The 16,376-nt window shown below is 65.2% G+C and overlaps 4 protein-coding genes across 7 annotated transcripts; 2 read left to right on the top strand and 2 right to left on the bottom strand.

Moving 5' to 3' along the window:
* Positions 1-251: 251 nt before the first annotated feature.
* On the top strand, positions 252-6,362 carry VTN (vitronectin). Its single transcript, XM_068909499.1, has 9 exons — positions 252-521; positions 2,335-2,483; positions 3,014-3,133; positions 3,525-3,836; positions 3,958-4,097; positions 4,537-4,693; positions 4,847-4,996; positions 5,672-5,944; positions 6,166-6,362. The coding sequence occupies exons 2-9, from the start codon at positions 2,423-2,425 to the stop codon at positions 6,282-6,284; spliced, it is 1,332 nt and encodes a 443-aa protein (XP_068765600.1). The 5' UTR covers positions 252-521; positions 2,335-2,422; the 3' UTR covers positions 6,285-6,362.
* On the bottom strand, positions 5,792-11,361 carry KIF12 (kinesin family member 12). 2 transcript variants are annotated; one of them, XM_068909493.1, is made up of 16 exons: positions 11,194-11,361; positions 10,894-10,959; positions 10,630-10,708; positions 10,437-10,558; positions 10,181-10,256; positions 9,880-10,014; positions 9,661-9,796; positions 9,301-9,392; positions 8,876-9,011; positions 8,672-8,790; positions 8,440-8,544; positions 7,492-8,346; positions 7,298-7,381; positions 7,078-7,214; positions 6,806-6,954; positions 5,792-6,600 (listed from the first exon to the last, which is right to left on the bottom strand). In XM_068909493.1, the coding sequence occupies exons 1-16, from the start codon at positions 11,271-11,273 to the stop codon at positions 6,536-6,538; spliced, it is 2,436 nt and encodes an 811-aa protein (XP_068765594.1). In that variant the 5' UTR covers positions 11,274-11,361; the 3' UTR covers positions 5,792-6,535. The 2 variants fall into 2 exon arrangements, with proteins under 2 accessions (XP_068765594.1, XP_068765595.1); XM_068909494.1 differs by having other exon boundaries at positions 6,806-6,951.
* A 677-nt stretch (positions 11,362-12,038) lies between these two features.
* Positions 12,039-13,981, top strand: SEBOX (SEBOX homeobox). 3 transcript variants are annotated; one of them, XR_011134785.1, is made up of 4 exons: positions 12,039-12,308; positions 12,437-12,806; positions 13,670-13,752; positions 13,845-13,981. XR_011134785.1 is itself a non-coding variant. In XM_068909501.1 (2 exons), the coding sequence occupies exons 1-2, from the start codon at positions 12,039-12,041 to the stop codon at positions 12,680-12,682; spliced, it is 516 nt and encodes a 171-aa protein (XP_068765602.1). In that variant the 3' UTR covers positions 12,683-13,981. The 3 variants fall into 3 exon arrangements, 1 of the variants encoding a protein (XP_068765602.1); XR_011134784.1 differs by having other exon boundaries at positions 13,670-13,981; XM_068909501.1 differs by having other exon boundaries at positions 12,437-13,981.
* A 125-nt stretch (positions 13,982-14,106) lies between these two features.
* On the bottom strand, positions 14,107-16,361 carry TMEM199 (transmembrane protein 199). Its single transcript, XM_068909500.1, has 6 exons — positions 16,111-16,361; positions 15,968-16,041; positions 15,800-15,889; positions 15,170-15,212; positions 14,671-14,783; positions 14,107-14,556 (listed from the first exon to the last, which is right to left on the bottom strand). Exons 1-6 carry the CDS (start codon positions 16,280-16,282, stop codon positions 14,461-14,463), a joined length of 588 nt encoding a protein of 195 aa, XP_068765601.1. The 5' UTR covers positions 16,283-16,361; the 3' UTR covers positions 14,107-14,460.
* Positions 16,362-16,376: the final 15 nt, after the last annotated feature.

Below are 16,376 nucleotides of genomic sequence, written 5' to 3'. Positions count from 1 at the left end.
GCTGCCCGCATGGCCAGGCTCTGACCCGAGGGACCACAGGATGAAAACAAAGGGCTGGACCACGGCTGGTTGTGGTTGCACACCGGCAGTCCTGACCCTGCATTTCAAACACATTTTGAATCGGTGCAGTGGGCTGAATAGCTCCCCTTGCCGTGGCATGAATCCTGAGCGGCCTTGCTGGGTGGGCTCAGGATTTGCATTATAAAAGAAAGAGCAGAGGCAGCCTGGGCTGCTTTATTTTTTTCCAGGCCAGACGTGCTCAGGGCAAAAATGTTGTGGACGCTTCTCGCCTGTGTTGGGAGGAGCAGCTCAAATCCTTGGCTCCAAAGCCAGGCTACTGCCAGCTCAGACTAAGGCTTAAATTCAAGTTGATGTTTTGATGCCACAGAGTCTCTTTTAATCCTCTCTCAATCCACATGCAAGGGACAGTCACGGGAAAGCGACATTAGCTCACAGCGAAGGACGGTAAACAAGGCGATCCGAGCGGCATGGTACTGCAGGAGACGCTGAGCACAGAAGCAGTAAGGATTTTGCTGATAAATTGCTATTAACCGGGGGTGACACTGATGCGGGCTGCTGTGATGCAGTGCAGCAGAGGGGTTTGCTACCTCAGAGGAGGGTGTTGTTCAGAGGGGCAGAACTCAGATCATTCCTTTTAGCTTTTCCTCACAAGCTCCTAGAGCTTGTCTTTTCTTTTCAGGATGGATTTTTAGCAACACCAGGCTGGGCTCTGTGTCCGATCTGTGTTCCCAGCCTTGCCCTGGGGAAATCGGCCCGTAGCCTGAGCTCTCTTGGCTGGCTTTGCTCCCCTCAGCAGCAAGGGACCCCCCAGGGCCTGGTTACCCTAACCCTGGTTACCCTAACCAGCCCCTCTCCCAGGGGTCTCGTCCCACAACAGCTTTGAGCGTGGCCGCAGGGAAGGGCTCGCCCGGCGCCCAGGTCTGCGGTTGCTGGTGGCCAGGAGGCTGACGCTGCGGGGGGCAGCTCCGAGGCTTTGTCTCTGCCCATCAGCCAAAGCAGCACAGACGTTGCTGAGCCCCTCTCGTTGCAGCCTCCCTCACCTGCGCAGAGGGGACAGGATCCCCCTCCAGCCCTGCTCGTTCTCCAGCCTTACTTTGCACGAAGCTGTAGTGCAACGCTGGGCTGGTGCTTGCATGCGGGGACGATGCCAGCCCTGACGGAGCAAACAGCAGGGTTACGAGGCTGCAGAAGTCCTGTCCACACAGCCTGCTTCTGGCAGCTGTCCTCAGCTCCCCAAAGCTTTCCTGGCAGGCAAACATACCTTTCTCAATACCAAATCCAAGGTCTTCCAGCAAGATTGGGATCAGCCAATGCCAGGAACTGCCTGTGCCTGACCTGGCAGAGGCAGGGCCCCCGGAAAGGCAGGCAGCGGCACCCGCCAGCCTGCTCAGTTTCTTCTCTCTGCAAATCTCTTGTCACTTATTAAAGCTCAGAGCTGTGACACCGCTGCCCCAGGGCTGGGGAAGACCCCTGCGGCTCTCCTGCCCCAGCAGTGCCGTGGCAGTGCAAACAGCCAGAGCCAGTATCTCTGTAGCCTCAATGTGCATTTGCTCCTTAACCCTGATTACATAACCATCCCGGAGTTATCAGAAACTGCAGAAAGAGCTGAGTTGACATTAATTAGTAACTGAAAAGATTGGCTGGAAAGGGGATAATGGGAGCAAAATACACAGGCTTTTATTTGTCTACTGCAGTGAAAGTGCACAGGACTTGCTTCCCCTCCCTCCAAGCTGTTCACCTCTGGCCCCTGGTACCCATGCACAGAGGTGGCATCTGTCCCATCCTAGGCTGCCACCTCTTGGTACTCCCCAGTACCAGACACTGAGAAAGCAAAAATCTCTACAAAACGGTGATGTTTCAGGCAAGTGTAAGCCCAGGGCCTTTTCTTTTGCCCTTTGAGCTCTGACCATCAGCGGGATCCTTGTCTCTCCCCACTCCCCCTTAGGCTTTTCATCCTGCCTAGACCAGGCTGGGAAATAGCCTCCCACTGAGACGACCGGTTGGGAGCTTTAATACCGTGAGATTTGCTAAGAAAAAATTGTGGCAAGGCCTGAAAAGTGGTTCCTATTTCTGACCTCCTGTCTCCCCCGGCTCTTTGAATGCGTGGCCAGCCTGCGTGCTGGCCGGGAAGGCGCAGACAGCGAAAGCGTGGACCCTGGGCTAGACCGCGCTGCGCAGCCAGGGAGCCTTGTCCCCATCCCACCCAGCCAGCTTGGCCCGGCGCCGCGGAGGAAGGCCGGGGGGGGGGTGCATCTCTGCCCCTTTTTCCCTCTGCTTTGACCTTGGCCTGTTTGTTTTCTCCCGCTGGGGCAGGCTGAGTAAACGGTGGAGGCCGGGGCTCCGGCTCTGCCGCGCTGCAGCCCGCACACTTGCAGGAGGGCTGCGCTCCCGGCCGGCCAGGATGAGGCTGCTCTTCCCTGCCCTCTTGCTGGGCCTGCTCGCCGCGGCCCGTGCTGCTGAAGGTGAGTCTGAGCTCTCGGCCAGACGACCCCGCTCCGGGCGCTTGCCGGCACCGGGTTACAGCGAGGTTGGGGACGGAGCGGACCCGGCTGTTGGGCACTCAGAGTGGCTGGGGGAGCTCAGGCAGGGTGAGGAGGGAGACAGGCAGCATGTGGGAGCCCCAGCCATCCTGCTGTGTGGGGCAAAGCCGAAAGCGGGCAGCACAGTTTGTGGGCGTCAGCGGTGCCTCTGGTGTCTGGGGCGAATCCCCGGCCGGGCTGCGGCTGGGTCGCGGGGAGCCAGCACGCAGCTCGGATCGTGGCACAGCCCCGTCCGTGACTCCCATCCCGCCCCAGGGAGCCAGGGGTGGGGAGCAGGGCGACAAGGGAGCCCCTGGGGCTGGGGGAGGCCGCAGAGAGGTGAGGTGTCCCTCGAGCTGGACTTGATGCTGTTGCCTCTTGCCCCCGGGGCTGGGGAGGGCCGGGGAGGAGAGGTGCTGGCCATGCTGCCTGGCCCACGTTAGTCCTTCCTCGCTGGCTGGTGGCTCTTCCAGACTCCTGCGTGGGCCACTGTGAGGATGGCTTCGATGAGAAGCGGAAGTGCCAGTGCGATACCCTCTGCGTGTACTACCAGAGCTGCTGCAGCGACTACTCCACCGCCTGCAAAGCCAAAGGTACCGGCCCTGCTGGAGCCCTCCGTCCCCAGCTGCCGGCAGCGAGGGGGCCGGCTGGGCAGAGCGGGGACCTGGGGGGACGCAACCCTGGGCTGCTGGTGCAGGGCCAGCTTGGCGCACATTCACGCCCAGGGGGTGAAGCCGGGGCTGGGATTTGGCGTGCGGGGGCTGCAATGCCAGGCGTTTCAGGCGGCTGGAGCTGCTGCGGCGCGGGGCCCTGGGCTTTGTGCACACCCGGGCTGCCTGGTAGCAGCCGCGGCAGCAGGCAGAGAGGCAGGAGAGCGCGTTGCTCTGCACGGGGCGAGCAGGGTCCCGCCTGACTGTGCCAGTGCCCAGACCCCGGTGTGGAGACACCCAGGGCTACCTGGGACCGACCTGCCCCCTCCTGCAGTGACCCGAGGAGACGTGTTTGCCTTGCCGGAGGATGATTACATCGACTACATCCCCACCACCAAGACCGAGGTGGGAGAAGGCACCGAGGCAGCGCTCCCAGAATGGCCCACAACCCTGCCACCCATGCTGACGCCGCCGGGCAGTGAGGTGGACCCTGAGAAGACGCTGCAGGAGGAGGAGGAGCCCACGCAGGAGCTGCCCACCACCACGCTAGATGGGCTCGGAGAGCCAGGCCCCGAGCAGCTGTGCAGCAGGAAGCCTTTCGATGCCTTCACTGACCTGAAGAACGGCTCCCTTTACGCTTTCCGAGGTACCTTGGGGCCCTTTCCCGGGTGTGCGGCTGCCCCATCGGTGCCCCACTCTTGCAGCTGCGCTGCGGAGGAAGGTCCCTCCTTCCCCTCCTGCCACTTCGACCTCCCCTCTCTCCGCAGGGAAATACTTCTACGAGCTGGATGAGACGAGCGTGCGGCCCGGCTACCCCAAACTCATCAGTGACATCTGGGGCATAGAGGGCCCCATCGACGCAGCCTTCACGCGCATCAACTGTCAGGGCAAGACTTACATTTTCAAGGTGGGCAGAAGCACAGGGGGCAGGCCTGGGGGATGCTCCCTGGGCGGCGACGCTGGGAGCGAGGACACAGCCCTCAGATTCGTTCTGTTCTGACCCTGATACCCTCCACGCACACACACGGCAGCTGCCAGATATGCCCAGATCCCTCCCCCTGTCTCTGTAAGGGAGGCCACACTCCAGCCTGGTCAGTGATAAGCCATGGCTTGGTGGCTTTTGCTACTGGTTGTTGCAGGAGGACAATGCCACAGCAGAGGGACGTGTACAGCTGCAGGCACTGAGCCAGCACTGCCAACCAGCGGGCCAGTGCGGTGCCCCCGAGCAGCCACAGCCTTACCGCAGGGCATCCCTGGTGTCTGCTCTACCCTAGGCAGAGCCCAGGGGATGCCGCTTCTGGCTCCCTGCCCGTCTCCCCGACCCCATCTCTGTCCCACACCCCCAGGGCAGCCAGTACTGGCGCTTTGATGACGGAGCCCTGGATCCTGGGTACCCACGTGACATCTCCGAGGGCTTTGAAGGCATCCCGAACAACATCGATGCAGCCTTCGCCCTCCCCGCGCACAGCTACCACGGCAATGAGAGAGTCTATTTCTTCAAGGGTAAAGAGTCCAGCCCCTCCGCACCCGTATGGAGCACCCTCGCACCAGCAGCTGCGGGGCAGGACACGCGTGTCCCTCTCTGGGAGCGCCACGCTGCTAGCTGCTACACCCCCGCGAGCAGGTCTCCCCTAATCTCTGCCCTTCTAATGCTAGATAAGTACTACTGGTCCTACGACTTTGCCCACCAGCCCACGCAGGCCGACTGTGAGAAGTCCTCGCCCTCCACTGTGTTTAGGCACTACGCGTTCCTGAACCGCGACAGCTGGGAGGACATCTTCCATATCCTCTTTGGGAGCCGGATGGGTAAGAGGCAGGCCAGCCCCAGGGCTGGCAGGGAAATGGGCTGGCCTGTGGCAGCGTACGCTGCGCTGATGCGGTAAGAGGGGTGCAGGCTTCCAGGGGCAGGGGGATGCGATGCCTGGGAGCGCAGGCAGGCGGGATGAGCTGCTGCGCTGGGCCATGCAGGAGCCCAGGCCACGCGCAGCAATCCCCCATGGGGATGCCACGGCGGCATCACCCGCAGAATCCCGCCCTTGGGTGGCACCAGCCCAAATCCCACCCTTGCTACACCCTTGGCAACCCTCGCGTCCCACGCCGCAGAGCCTGTTGCCAGCCACCTCGCACCACAGCGTCAGTGCTGGGGGTCTGTTTATTCCCATCAGAGCTAGAGTTGCCATAGAAAAACCCCAAGGCTGGGCAAGAGAAATGAAAGGTGGAGAGGAGGAGACGGGAGCTCAGCGCCGGCAGAACCGGCTGTTCCCAGCCAAGGCGGGTGGCGAGATCAGGGCTCCTGGCTCTGGCCAGCCCCTGGCCCCATCACACCTCCCCAGCAAGCTAGGGACCCTTTGGAGCAGCTCTGTGCTGTGGGTCTCCAGAGCAGCTGAGGGCTGTCCGTGGGGCCAGTCTCAGCCTGGTTCGGGTGGACGCTGGACCCCGTGCATTACTGCCCCTCACACTTGGACTCTGCCTCTTTACCAGTCGGGGCAAGCAGCCGGCGGTTCATCAGCCGAGACTGGCGGGGGGTGCCCAGCCGGCTGGATGCTGCCATGGCCGGCAGGATCTATGTGGCATCCCAGCAGCCCCGGAGAAGGAAGTCTCGTCGCCAGCGTAAGAGGTACAAGAACCACCGGTCGCTGAATATGGGTTTCTGGAGCTGGCTGCAAAACGACTCCGAGTCTGCAGGCATCGAAACCGACTGGCCATTGGGCTCCCAGTGTAAGGCCCTCCAGAGCGTCTACTTCTTTGTAGGAGGTGAGTCTGGGGCTGCAAGATCTGGGCAGCAGGGGAGAGCTGCAGGATGGGGATCCTCAGCCACCCCGGAGCTGCCTGGGCACGGGGAGGCCTCACCTCACTCTGCGACATCCGTGAGCCCACCCCAGCTCCGGGTCTCTGCAGAAGGGCGACCCGGGCATGCAGCTCCCTTGTGGCTCTGTCCCCGGGTGGTCCTGACAGCTGCCTGCCCTCTCCCCCAGACAAGTACTACCGCGTCAACCTGCACACCAAGCGCGTGGACCTGGTGCAGCCTCGCTACCCCCGCTCCATCGCCCAGTACTGGCTGAACTGCTCGCAGCCCGGGGAGGAGAGCACCTGAGACGGGCCCAGCCGGAGCCACCCTGCAGCACAGCCCCTAGCTAGACCCCAATAAACCGTGAGCGCGGTGCAGGCTGGAGAGCCGTGTCCGTTTGTCTGTGTGTCACCAGGCACCTATGGTTTGTGCAGTCCTTGCAGACAGAGGTCCCAATGCCCCCGCGGACCCTGGCTGTCCTCCCAGATACAACCGTGCGTGGGCGGTGCTGGAGCCCGTGGCAGCTGGGGCCGACACACCAGTTGGGCTGGGACCGTTCAGATCTGCTCTGCCAGCCAGTCTGGGGCCTCTTCCCACTGCAGGACAGGGACGGCTCCGGCGGCTGCCAGCCGGGAGCAGGCAGGGTTAGTGCCCCCGAGGATCAGCCCCTTCCAGTAAGGCACAGCCCCGGGCACGTACACCTGGGCCAGCCTGGCACAAGGCGGTGGGCGCCCGATCCCGAGGGACTGCATCATCGGAGGCGCTGCCTGGCTGCCCCAGGGAAGGGCAGGGGCTGTATCCTGGTCTCCCCCTGCCGTCCTGCTCACCTCTTGGCTCCGGCAGCTCCGGCCATGGCGGGGCAGAAGGAACAACTTTTCCTTCGGGGCTGGTCCTGCACTCTGGACCCCGCTGGTCCCGGCGGTCCCTTGGGAGCAGGTGCCACTGAGACGAGCTCCTGGTCCTGCTCCAGCTCCTGCTGTGAGCACACGTGTAACCCCAAACCTCAACCCACCACCCAGCTGCCTCCTGGCAACTCCCAGGCGGGTTTCCAGAGCCCACAGTTCGTGCCCCGGGGGTGCCCTCCGGCCCTGGCTCTCACCGCTTTGCCTGGGGTGGCTGAGGGTGCCCGGGGAGCTGACGGGAGCAGAGTGGAGCCGCATCCTCCTGGCTGAGCGGCAGGATGCTGGTGCTTCCCGCGGCAGGGGCTGGCTGCAGCGTGGGGGGCCCCGGCAGCACCTGGGGGGCCAAGCAGAGCTGTCAGTGTGCCATGCCATGCCATGTCGGTCCGTGCCCCTCCAAAGAGATCCCCGGGGCCATACCTGGGACATGACGGCACTGGCTGGCTCAGGGCAGCACTGGGGGCACCCTGGGCAGCAGGGGCAGCCAGAGGCAGGAGGCAGTTTCTGCAAGAAGGAGAGGGCAGCGGGCAGTTTGCAGAGCCCTTGCCCTGCTGCAGACATTGCCCTGCCACGGTGCCACCGCGGAGCCCGGGGCCCGGTCTCCCTACGCTCACCAGCAGCGGGGCCTGGGAGCCGGAGGCGGGTGTCACATTGGGCTGGAGGAGCCTTGCGGGGTGTCCCAGCGAGGCGCAGGGCGCATGGGCGCTCCAGGAGCTGCGGGTGGCTCTGTGGGGTGGGCTGGCTGGGACGTCACCGATGAGGTCTGGGGCCGGCCGGGGCTGCCTGGAGAGCAGCGAGGGAGCGGGGCAGGACGCAGGCAGCCTCCAGCAGGCCTCCAACCCCTGCCCGGCCCCTGGGATCAGGGCGCTGGGGTTCCCCATGGGATTGCCGGTCTGGGAGCGGGCAGCACGTGGCACGGGGCCAGGCACACCCAGGCAAGAGCCCTCCTGCCCCCTGCACACGCTGCCAGAGCCTCCCCAGCACAGGCATCGCCCTCCCTGGGAGAGGTCGTCGGACACGGGGGCCTGCGCAGCCGGGGGGCTCCAGCTGCCCCTCGGAGCTGCCCCGCCGGCTCCTTGAGCCTCGGCTCTGAGCTTGCGGCTCCTGCGTGTGCCAGGGAGGGCTGGGGACCCGGCGTGCCCGAGCTGTTCGTTCTCCACCACGAAGTCCCGCAGGAGGCCGTAGAGACTGGGCCAGGCTGGGGCTCGCTGCAGGGCCCCGGCTGCAGCGCCCTCACCCGCGGCCAGCGCCGTGGGGAGCTGCCCTTCGAGAGGGGACCAGCGCGGCCCTGCCCGGCTGGGCCTGCCTCCCCAGCCCAGCCCGGACCCTGCCTCTGCGGGCATCCCTGGGACCTCCGTGCTCCTCGCCGGCAGCCTCTGCAAACACAGCTGCTGGCGCAGGGAGAGGTTTTCCAGCTGCAGGGCTTGGATTTCTTCTTGCAAGGTCTGCAGCAGCTTCCCCCGGCACACCTGGGAGCGCGAGGGGACAGCTCAGGGGGAGCCCCAGTGGCAGGGCAGAGCATCCCGCTCCTGTCCGCAGGCAGCCAATGCCCACCGCCGTACCCTGTTAGCCACAGGCCTGGTGGTGACCCTCCGGGCCCGGCTGGCGTAGTGCAGCGTGCTCAGCGTCTCCGAGAGGCAGCGCGAGGACGGGGAGATGCAGGCGACCTGCCAAAAAGGAAGAGTCGCAGGTGAGCTGCTGGCAGGGGGATCCCCCCCCCGTCACCCTCCAGCCTTCCCCCCGCAGCTCGGCGCACCCCGCGCAGCCCTCGCCCAGACTCCTCCATCCACCTACCATCAGCGTGACGCCCGAGCCGCCCAGGGAGCGGGCCAGCAGCCGGGTGAGCTTGCTGTCCCGGTAGGGGATGTGCGTCCGCTTCCCTCGGGGTTTGGCCAACAGAGAGATGCAGTGCCCTGCGGGAGGACGAGCCCCGTTGCACCCTCCACGGCTCCGCTGGGGCTCCTGGGACCGGCTGCCGCAGGTCCCCCGGGGCCTCACCTAGGGCCAGCAGGCTGCGGTTGATGTTGTTGGCCTCCACGGAGAGCTCCCCGGTGGAGCCCGTGTCCTTCACCCGCTCGCTGCCAGCCAGGTCCACGAAGCACAGCGTGCCCTGCTTGCTGGGGCAGGCGCTGGGCTGGGGGCCCACGTTGCTGGGGACGATGCTCTGGCCCCCCAGCCCTCCCTGCTCGCCCGCTGTGGCCGTGCCGCAGCCGAGCTGAGCCAGCGAGCCCCCTCCCCACAGCAACCTCCCAGCCCCCTCCCCAGGTTTGGGGTCTGGCTCCCCACCAAGTCATCCTCAGGGACGAGGACATGACTCCCTCCAGCCTGGGGCTGTTGGCACCCCCACCCATGAAGAGCCCTGGCTCGCCCACCCCCCCCCCCCGTGCCCTGCCCCATGCACCCGGAGCAGGATGCGTGCTCACGGCCCGGCTGCGGACGTGGACGGTCAGAAGCGCGTGGCTGCGGCTCGAGTGCCTGTTAAGGGCGTGCGCAGAAGTCTGGCGCCTCCGGGAACCTGCCCGGGGTGGGAGGGAGAGCTGCAGGGGGGGCACGACGCCCCGGGCCCCGGCATGGCACCCACCGCCCGCGCCAGGCCCCTGCCCGGTCACTGCGGCGGCAGCGGGGTGATGCCCTCTGCCAGCCGCAGGGATGGAGCTGCAGGCCGGGCACCCGCAGCCTCGACCGCGCTGCATGGGGCTGAGGATCCTGCACTGGGTCCGGCACCTCCCCGACACAGGACTGTGCTCCCTGCGCGGACCGGCCCTGCACCCTCAGCTCAGCACCTTCCAGGAGCAGGTTGGTGATGGCCTCCAGGCTCTCGAACTCCACGCTGAGCTGGTTCTCTACGTAGAAGCCCCTGGATTTGCTCCACCGCAGGGGCAGGGCGCAAGGTGGCCCCGGGCTCAGCAGGTCCCTGACCTGGGGTAGACGAGGCTGGCAGAGGGGAGGCACCGAGGACAGCCTGGCAGGGGCTGGGGCTGGGCGGTGGGGCAGGCGCTCACCTGCTCCTTGTAGATCTCCACGTAGGAGGCGCTGAGAGCCAGGCCAGCACCCCGGCTCCGGCTCTGCTCCAGGAGACACGCGAAAGACCTTTGCATCAGCCCCAGGAGACACGGAGCCGCCGGCTGAGCCTCGCTCTGCGGAGACGCAGGAGGGAGAGCGGCCCCGAGGCCAGGGTCACAGCAGCTTCGGGTCCCCATCGGCGCCTCCCGCCCGCTCCCACCATCCTGGTGCCCACAGTCCGGGCGAGAAGAGTCTGTCCCACGACCAGGATCGGGCAATGGAGGTGGGACAGCCCCCTACCTGCACGAGTGGCCCCATTAGGGTGTAGGTCTTCCCTGAGCCGGTCTGTCCGAAGGCGAAGACGGTGCAGGCAAAGCTGGGGGCAGGCGCTGAGCCTCAGGCACGGCTCCGGGCTGCGGCGTAGGGATGCCATCTCCCGGCACGGCCCCAGCAACGCAGACGTGCCGACGAGGCCTGGACGGGCTCCGTCCAGCCAGCCGGGAGCGGGGTGGGACGCAGGGGCTGGGGCACCCGGGGGGGGCTTGCAGGGACTCACCCGTCTATCGCTAGCTCGACGAGCTGTCTCACGCCGCTGCCTTCGAACACGGCTTCCTGCGAGCTGCCCGAGTCGAACACGGCGCTGAAGCCGAAGGTGGCATCATGCCTGGCCGCGCTCACCTGCCGGCGGGCGCGAGAGGGGCTCAGGGGGGGCCGGCGGCCCCGGCCCCCCGCAGCGCGGCGGCACTCACGTGGACGGTGCTGTCGCCAAGGCTGCGCACAACGTGCCGGTCCCCTCGGCGCGTCTCCGCACAGGTCAGTGGCCGGACCCTACCGGGGGGGAGGTGGGGGGATGTCACTGCATGGGGACCCCCGGGGGTCCCGCTCTCCCTTTGCACAGCCCGGGCACTGCCCGTCTCCCCGCACCGGTGCGTCGCCTAGGCAGGATGAGGCTGCTGCTCCATCCCGTCCCGGCGACTTCCCGCAGTCCCCCGCCCTCCCTGTCCCCCCCTTACCTCACCACCACTCTCAGGCGGGCGTCTCTCCCTGCCACGGGGCCTTCTTGCTCCTCTCCTGGGCTCCTTTGGGGAAGCAAAGAGCTGGAGGATGGGAGCCTCTCGCCCCCAGGGCCTGCCGGGAGCCCCCCGTGTTCCCCAGCCTTTCTGGGGGTCCCGGCCCCAGGCCGTGCGGCCCAGGCGGGGGCACCAGTACCTGCCCGCTTGGCCAGGGAGGGTTTGCTGGCGCCTGCTGCCCCGGCCCCGGCTCTGCTCCGGGACGGGGTGCCTTCCCACCCCGCCGCGGCCCCGCTGACTTACTGTTTCTGCAAGGCCTGGGGCGGCGTTTTGGTCCTTGCGCCCAGCTGGGGCTCCCGCCGCTGCTCCCCCTCCGGCCCCATTGACCCCCAGCGCCCCTCGGCCCCGCGTTCAGGGCGCTGGTGGCAGCCAGCCGGCCCCAGCAGGAACCACCGCCAGCCAGCCCGGGGCTGCCCAGCAGAACAGGTACCACCGCTCCGGTTAAACATTGACCGGTGCCAGCCCCGCGGGAGAGCAGCTGGTGGGGAGGCCAAGGGGGGGGACAGGCAGCAAGCGCTGCCCCGTGTCACCTTCTCCCTGGCAGCCAGTGAGGAGGGACAGACGGCCTCGGGCGGCCTCGGGGCTTGCAGGGCCCCTGCCCCGCCGGTGCCAGGCTTTGCCCTGACCCCCCTCCCGGGCTCCTGGAGCCCCACCGGCCCCAGTGCTGCAGGGCCACCTCGGGGCTCCGATGGGGCACTGTGGTGCTGAGACCCGGGGACAGCGATGGGTGGGGACGGACCCCGGAGCTTTGGGGGGACCGGTGGGAGGGAAGCAGCTCCCCGATGGGGAGCCATTGGGGTGACCAGTACTGGGAGCCGGTGGGGTTACTGGTTCCAGGAGCCGTCGGGGAGGGGGGGGGGGACTGGCCCCGGGAGGCATCGGGCGGTGCTGCACGGGGAGCGCTGACCCCGGGGATCGGCCCCGGGAGCCGCCGGGGGGCTGGGGGGGGGTCGGATCCCGCCGCCGCGGGTGCGGGGGGCCCCGGCCAGCGCCGCCTGCTCGGGGCGGTCCCAGCCCGTCGGGGGGAGGCGCCGGGGAGGGGGGGAATAAAAGCCGGGGCGGCGGCGGGGCTGGGGGAGTAGGGCAGGATGAGCGCGGCCCCGGGTGCCTGCCGCGTCCCCCGGCCGCTGCTCCGCTTCCCCGACGGGGCGGGCGGGCCGGGCGGCGGCAGCGGGCGGGCGGCGGGGAGCGGCGGCCCCGGGCCCGGCCCGGGGGGGCCCCGGAAGCGGCGGCGGACCACGTTCAGCCGGGGGCAGCTGTCGGAGCTGGAGCGGGCCTTCGCCGCCGTGCCCTACCCGGACATCGCCACCCGGGAGCGCCTGGCCGAGCTCACCCAGCTGCCCGAGGCCAAGATCCAGGTGAGCGGGGCCGGGGGACCCCTCCCTCCCTCCCTCCGTCCGTCCCGGGCCGCCGGGACCCGCCTCCGTCCCGGGCCGCCCCGTCGGGCCGGTGCCGGGGTCTCACGGCCGCCCCCCGCCCGGCCCAGGTCTGGTTCCAGAACCGCCGCGCCCGCCGGATCCGCAGCGCCAAACCGGAGCCGCCGCCGCCGCCGCTGCCGCCGCCCGGGGAGAGGGGTCCGGCCGCGGCGCCCCCCGACGGCACCGCGCCAGCCCCGGCCCCCGTGCTGCCGGAGCCGGGAGCCCAGGGCCCCGCCTGGGGCCTCCCCACCTCGCTGGGCTCCATCTCCGACCTCATCTACAGCGCGGCCATCACCAACCTGGGCGAGCCGTAGCCCGAGCAGGGCCCCCCCCGGGCCCCCGGCCCTGCCCGGCTTAGCGCCGCGATTGTCATTAGGACGTGGAATTACTGCCGGCTCCTTCAGGTCCCTGCGATGCCATCCAATATCCTAAATGCCGGTGAGGCTGTGGCGGGGCCGGCTCCCCATCAGCCCCCTAATACCAACTAATCTTTCAGAAAAATACCTTAATCTGAGGCAGTATCCGCGGATGATTGTGGCGCAGCCGCCCCTAATCCGCAGGCACGTTCGCAGGTGCTGGGCCGATCTCCCCGTATCGGATATTAAAGCATGTTTGCAGAGGGGTTTAGCTGCCATCAGAACATTAATCACTGTGTCCAGCTCTGGCACGTTGCCTGCTCAGCAGGTGTCCTAGCCCACAGTGCCCAGGGTGGGCAGTGCCACTGGCCCCTCTCCCCACTGCAGGGCCACTAGTGCACTGAGCTGGTTCAACTCTCTGCTCCAAGGCACCCAGGAAGCTCTGCACTGAGCCACTCTTCCCGCTAGGTTTAAGTGATTGCTGGTGGCAGGGACAGCCTTGGAACGGAGCTGCACCTTGCAGTCAGGTCTGGGGCCTTGCTTTGACCCATCTGGGACCCCTGAATGCTCTGGCAAAGCCCTTGGGGTCCCTCGGCCTCTGAGTTGAGGGACAAACCCCAGCTTCCGCTTGCTGGCAGGGAGAGACCAGCTGGGGCCTATGTGGGCGAGGAGGGTTTTCCCGAGCCAGCTCAGCACAGAGCAGGTACTCGGCCCCCCATGGGACACCGGTGCTGGATGGCAACAGAAAAGGGCGAGCACTTCTCCATGGCAGCCCAAGTTTCTGCCCCAGTCCCGTGGCTGAGGGGAAGCAGCTTGCCAGCGCAGGGAAGGCAAGCTGCCGGCTCTGCTGGCGGGCGCCCTGCCGCACTCCACGGTGCTGCTCTGGCAGGCTGCTATGACGGGGGCTCCTCCTCCGGGACCCAACTTTCTTTTTGGCACTGACAGTCACAGGACCATGGATCAAGAGAGGCGGCAGCTCCCAGCGCGACTTCTCCCTGAACAGGAACACAGTGTAAGCTACACAAAGGGTACGTCTGTCTGCTGAGCCGCTGGAGACGAGGCTGAAACCCCAATGCGCCTGCAGTGCTGCTGCATTAGACACTGTTGTTCTCCTGAACAGGTCTGCGCGGAGGGGAAGTGTACTTGCCACCAAATATGAGATGGGTCATGTAACTGCCATGCTGGTCACAAGTGAGTAACGCTCTCCCTAAAGCGGGCAAGGGGCCAGGTAGGAGCAGTAAGAACAGGCCACCTGAGGGCATTGATTTCTGCTGGAGATGGAACAGGATAAAGAGGGAGAAAGATTCACAGCTCTCTGTGGTGTCTTTTAGATGCCAGGCCAGTGGGCTGCATAGCAACAGAACTCTTCTGTCAGGCAGGAAGAAGATTGCAAACATAAACACAACATATTTATTCCAAAAAAAAAAAAGACAGCAACTTCAGAAAAGAACTGTAACAGCAGTCGCTGACACTCCTCTCTATACTGGCATAGTATGAGTCCACTGCTGTTGGTTCTTCTGTTCTGCTGCCACAAGATCTTTAATCCATGATTCATTTCAGGAAGGTGAGGAGCAGGCAAGCAAAGGATGAGGCCTGAGGAATGCAGCAGTTTTCCTGGTAACAGGAGCAGGTACAAACATTTGGTAGCCCAAAGACAAACCTGCCCAAAATAAATGGCTCCTGGGGAGGGCAAAAGCCTCCAGCATGAGGGTCGCAGTTCGCAGGGAAACGCACAGTCATAGTTTCCCGAGGTCCCCTTCGAGGGTCCGCACCATCACATACAACTCGGCCAAGCCAACCACTGAGGCCACAATTACTGCTGACAGGATGCGCTGGGGACACAAAGAGAGAGAGTTAAGTGACCCCACGCATGTGCTCAGGCTGCTGCCTGGTGCCAGGGAGTGCGTCTGCTGCTCCGGTCTGGCCTCTACGACACGCTCACTCACCGCAGCCGTCTCGGCAAAGATGTACTGGCTGCCCAGGTACGTGCAGGCAAACGCGGCTGCCACGGTGACAATGAAGTTGAATATGGTGATGACCACAGCTTTAACAGATCGAACTGGAGAGAAGGGGGAAAGATGGTGATTTTTAGGAAAGGCTAGAAGCTGCTTGTTAAGTAGCCTCAGAGAGAAGAGTTTGGGACAAGCTATAATCCTGCTAACTGAATCTGCCAGTGGCTGCCTCAGTTTGGCTACAAGAATACTCCTGAATTCACATGCTTTATGCCTCCCGAAATACCAGTAAGAACTACACGTGGGCTGCTCCTTTACTCAAGGAATGCTTTCGTGCATTAAAGCCATCCAGTGAGATACTGCAGCTTGGAGCAGGGACGGCTGTTGTATGTCAACAACATACACACAACTAGTGATGTGACAGTTCCCAAGACTGATTTTTCTGCCTGTAGGTACACACTGCCTGGTGTCAGCAGGAGAGGCAGTCACTCACCTTGCCTCCCAAAGTCGGCCAATGTCCCGTACCGGTTCAGCTCCTAAAATAAAGGATTAAAACAACTTGTGTTGTATTATATTTTAATAACAGAAGTGATTCCGATATAATATCCTGTCTGAACAACTCATTCAGAAACATAGCCGGCTTCTGTGGGGCTCTAGCAGTGGTGAGACATGCTGTAGCTGAGAAGCGGTTTCATAAAGCCTGGGTTTCCTCTGGATTTGTGCTTGTGGTCAGTCTGTGACACTGAAAAGGGATGATTTCTAATCCCTGCTCACATCCCCCCTCTATTTTATTCATTCTACTGGGAAAATTTCCTTTACTGTCTGTCACATTGCCACCTGTTATGCTTTTAAGGAATGATTCCTGAACGGATACCAGAGGATGCCCACATACACACGGCATAACTCCAGGAGCCTCAGATAATTAGAACTTAAAGTAGAGATCAAAAGGTCATCCAGCCTCTCCTGTCCTTCAAGTCAGCTTCAGCTGGTTTGGGGATAACACTGATTTGGCAGCCTGGGTGGGTTCATGTGGTTTTTTTAATAGATGGGTTTTTGCAGCCTGCCTTTTGGGGGTGGCAGAGCAGCTGGGGAGCGCATCCCGAGTGCCAGCCGCAGCACTCACCTGGCCGGTGACATTGCGGGTCATCCGCCGGTACTCCTCGTTGGCCAGCCGGGCCTTGATGCGCTCCAGCCGGGCCACCAGCTCGGGGTTCTGGGGGAGGAGAGAGCTGCCGTGAGGGTCGGAGCTGGGGCTGGGGCTGCCGCCGGGCCCGCTCCGGCCCTCACCTACCCGCGGCGGCACCGGCACCTCGGGCAGGGCGATCTCGCTGCCTTCCAGGAGCTCGTGGAGATACAGCGGGGACCCTGCGGGAGGCGGCGGCGGTTAACGGGGGCCGGGGCCGGCCGCGGCCTAGCCCGGCCCCCCGGCCCTACCTGCCTCCCGCAGCGCCCCGTGCAGCCGCCGCAGCAGGCTGAAGGGCACGAGGGCGCCGTCGGAGCCCAGCGCCGCCTCCAGCTCGGCCCGCAGGCCGGCGGGGAGCCCATCCAGCTCGCCGTCCGCCGCCGCCCGCCTCAGCCGCGGCCCGGCCCGCACCGACGACGCCATCTTGGCCGGCCGCCGTCGCCTAGGGGACACGGAGCACCACAGAGCGCGGCTCCGCCAGATGGCTAGAGCGGCGCAGCGCGCTCCGCGAGGGCCG

This window comes from Struthio camelus, chromosome 16 (assembly GCF_040807025.1).
Source record: "Struthio camelus isolate bStrCam1 chromosome 16, bStrCam1.hap1, whole genome shotgun sequence".
In the NCBI taxonomy this organism is placed as follows: Eukaryota; Metazoa; Chordata; class Aves; order Struthioniformes; family Struthionidae; genus Struthio; species Struthio camelus.
Note: the sequence above shows the minus strand (reverse complement) of the source record. Positions and strands in the feature narration are given on the sequence as shown.

Bases quoted from the DNA above. Each gene is read 5' to 3' on its own strand.
- VTN (XM_068909499.1), top strand. From the start codon at position 2,423: ATGAGGCTGCTCTTCCCTGCCCTCTTGCTGGGCCTGCTCGCCGCGGCC. The intron at 2,484-3,013 runs GTGAGTCTGAGC...TGGCTCTTCCAG, and splicing joins CGCGGCCCGTGCTGCTGAAG to ACTCCTGCGTGGGCCACTGT. The intron at 4,694-4,846 runs GTAAAGAGTCCA...TTCTAATGCTAG, and splicing joins GAGAGTCTATTTCTTCAAGG to ATAAGTACTACTGGTCCTAC.
- KIF12 (XM_068909493.1), bottom strand. From the start codon at position 11,273: ATGGGGCCGGAGGGGGAGCAGCGGCGGGAGCCCCAGCTGGGCGCAAGG. The intron at 10,559-10,629 runs GTGAGTGCCGCC...GCCCGCCGGCAG, and splicing joins TTGGCGACAGCACCGTCCAC to GTGAGCGCGGCCAGGCATGA. The intron at 9,797-9,879 runs GTGAGCGCCTGC...CGTCTACCCCAG, and splicing joins TGGAGATCTACAAGGAGCAG to GTCAGGGACCTGCTGAGCCC.
- SEBOX (XM_068909501.1), top strand. From the start codon at position 12,039: ATGAGCGCGGCCCCGGGTGCCTGCCGCGTCCCCCGGCCGCTGCTCCGC. The intron at 12,309-12,436 runs GTGAGCGGGGCC...CGCCCGGCCCAG, and splicing joins TGCCCGAGGCCAAGATCCAG to GTCTGGTTCCAGAACCGCCG.
- TMEM199 (XM_068909500.1), bottom strand. From the start codon at position 16,282: ATGGCGTCGTCGGTGCGGGCCGGGCCGCGGCTGAGGCGGGCGGCGGCG. The intron at 15,890-15,967 runs GTAGGTGAGGGC...CTCCTCCCCCAG, and splicing joins AGGTGCCGGTGCCGCCGCGG to AACCCCGAGCTGGTGGCCCG. The intron at 15,213-15,799 runs GTGAGTGCTGCG...CCTTTATTTTAG, and splicing joins CCCGCAATGTCACCGGCCAG to GAGCTGAACCGGTACGGGAC.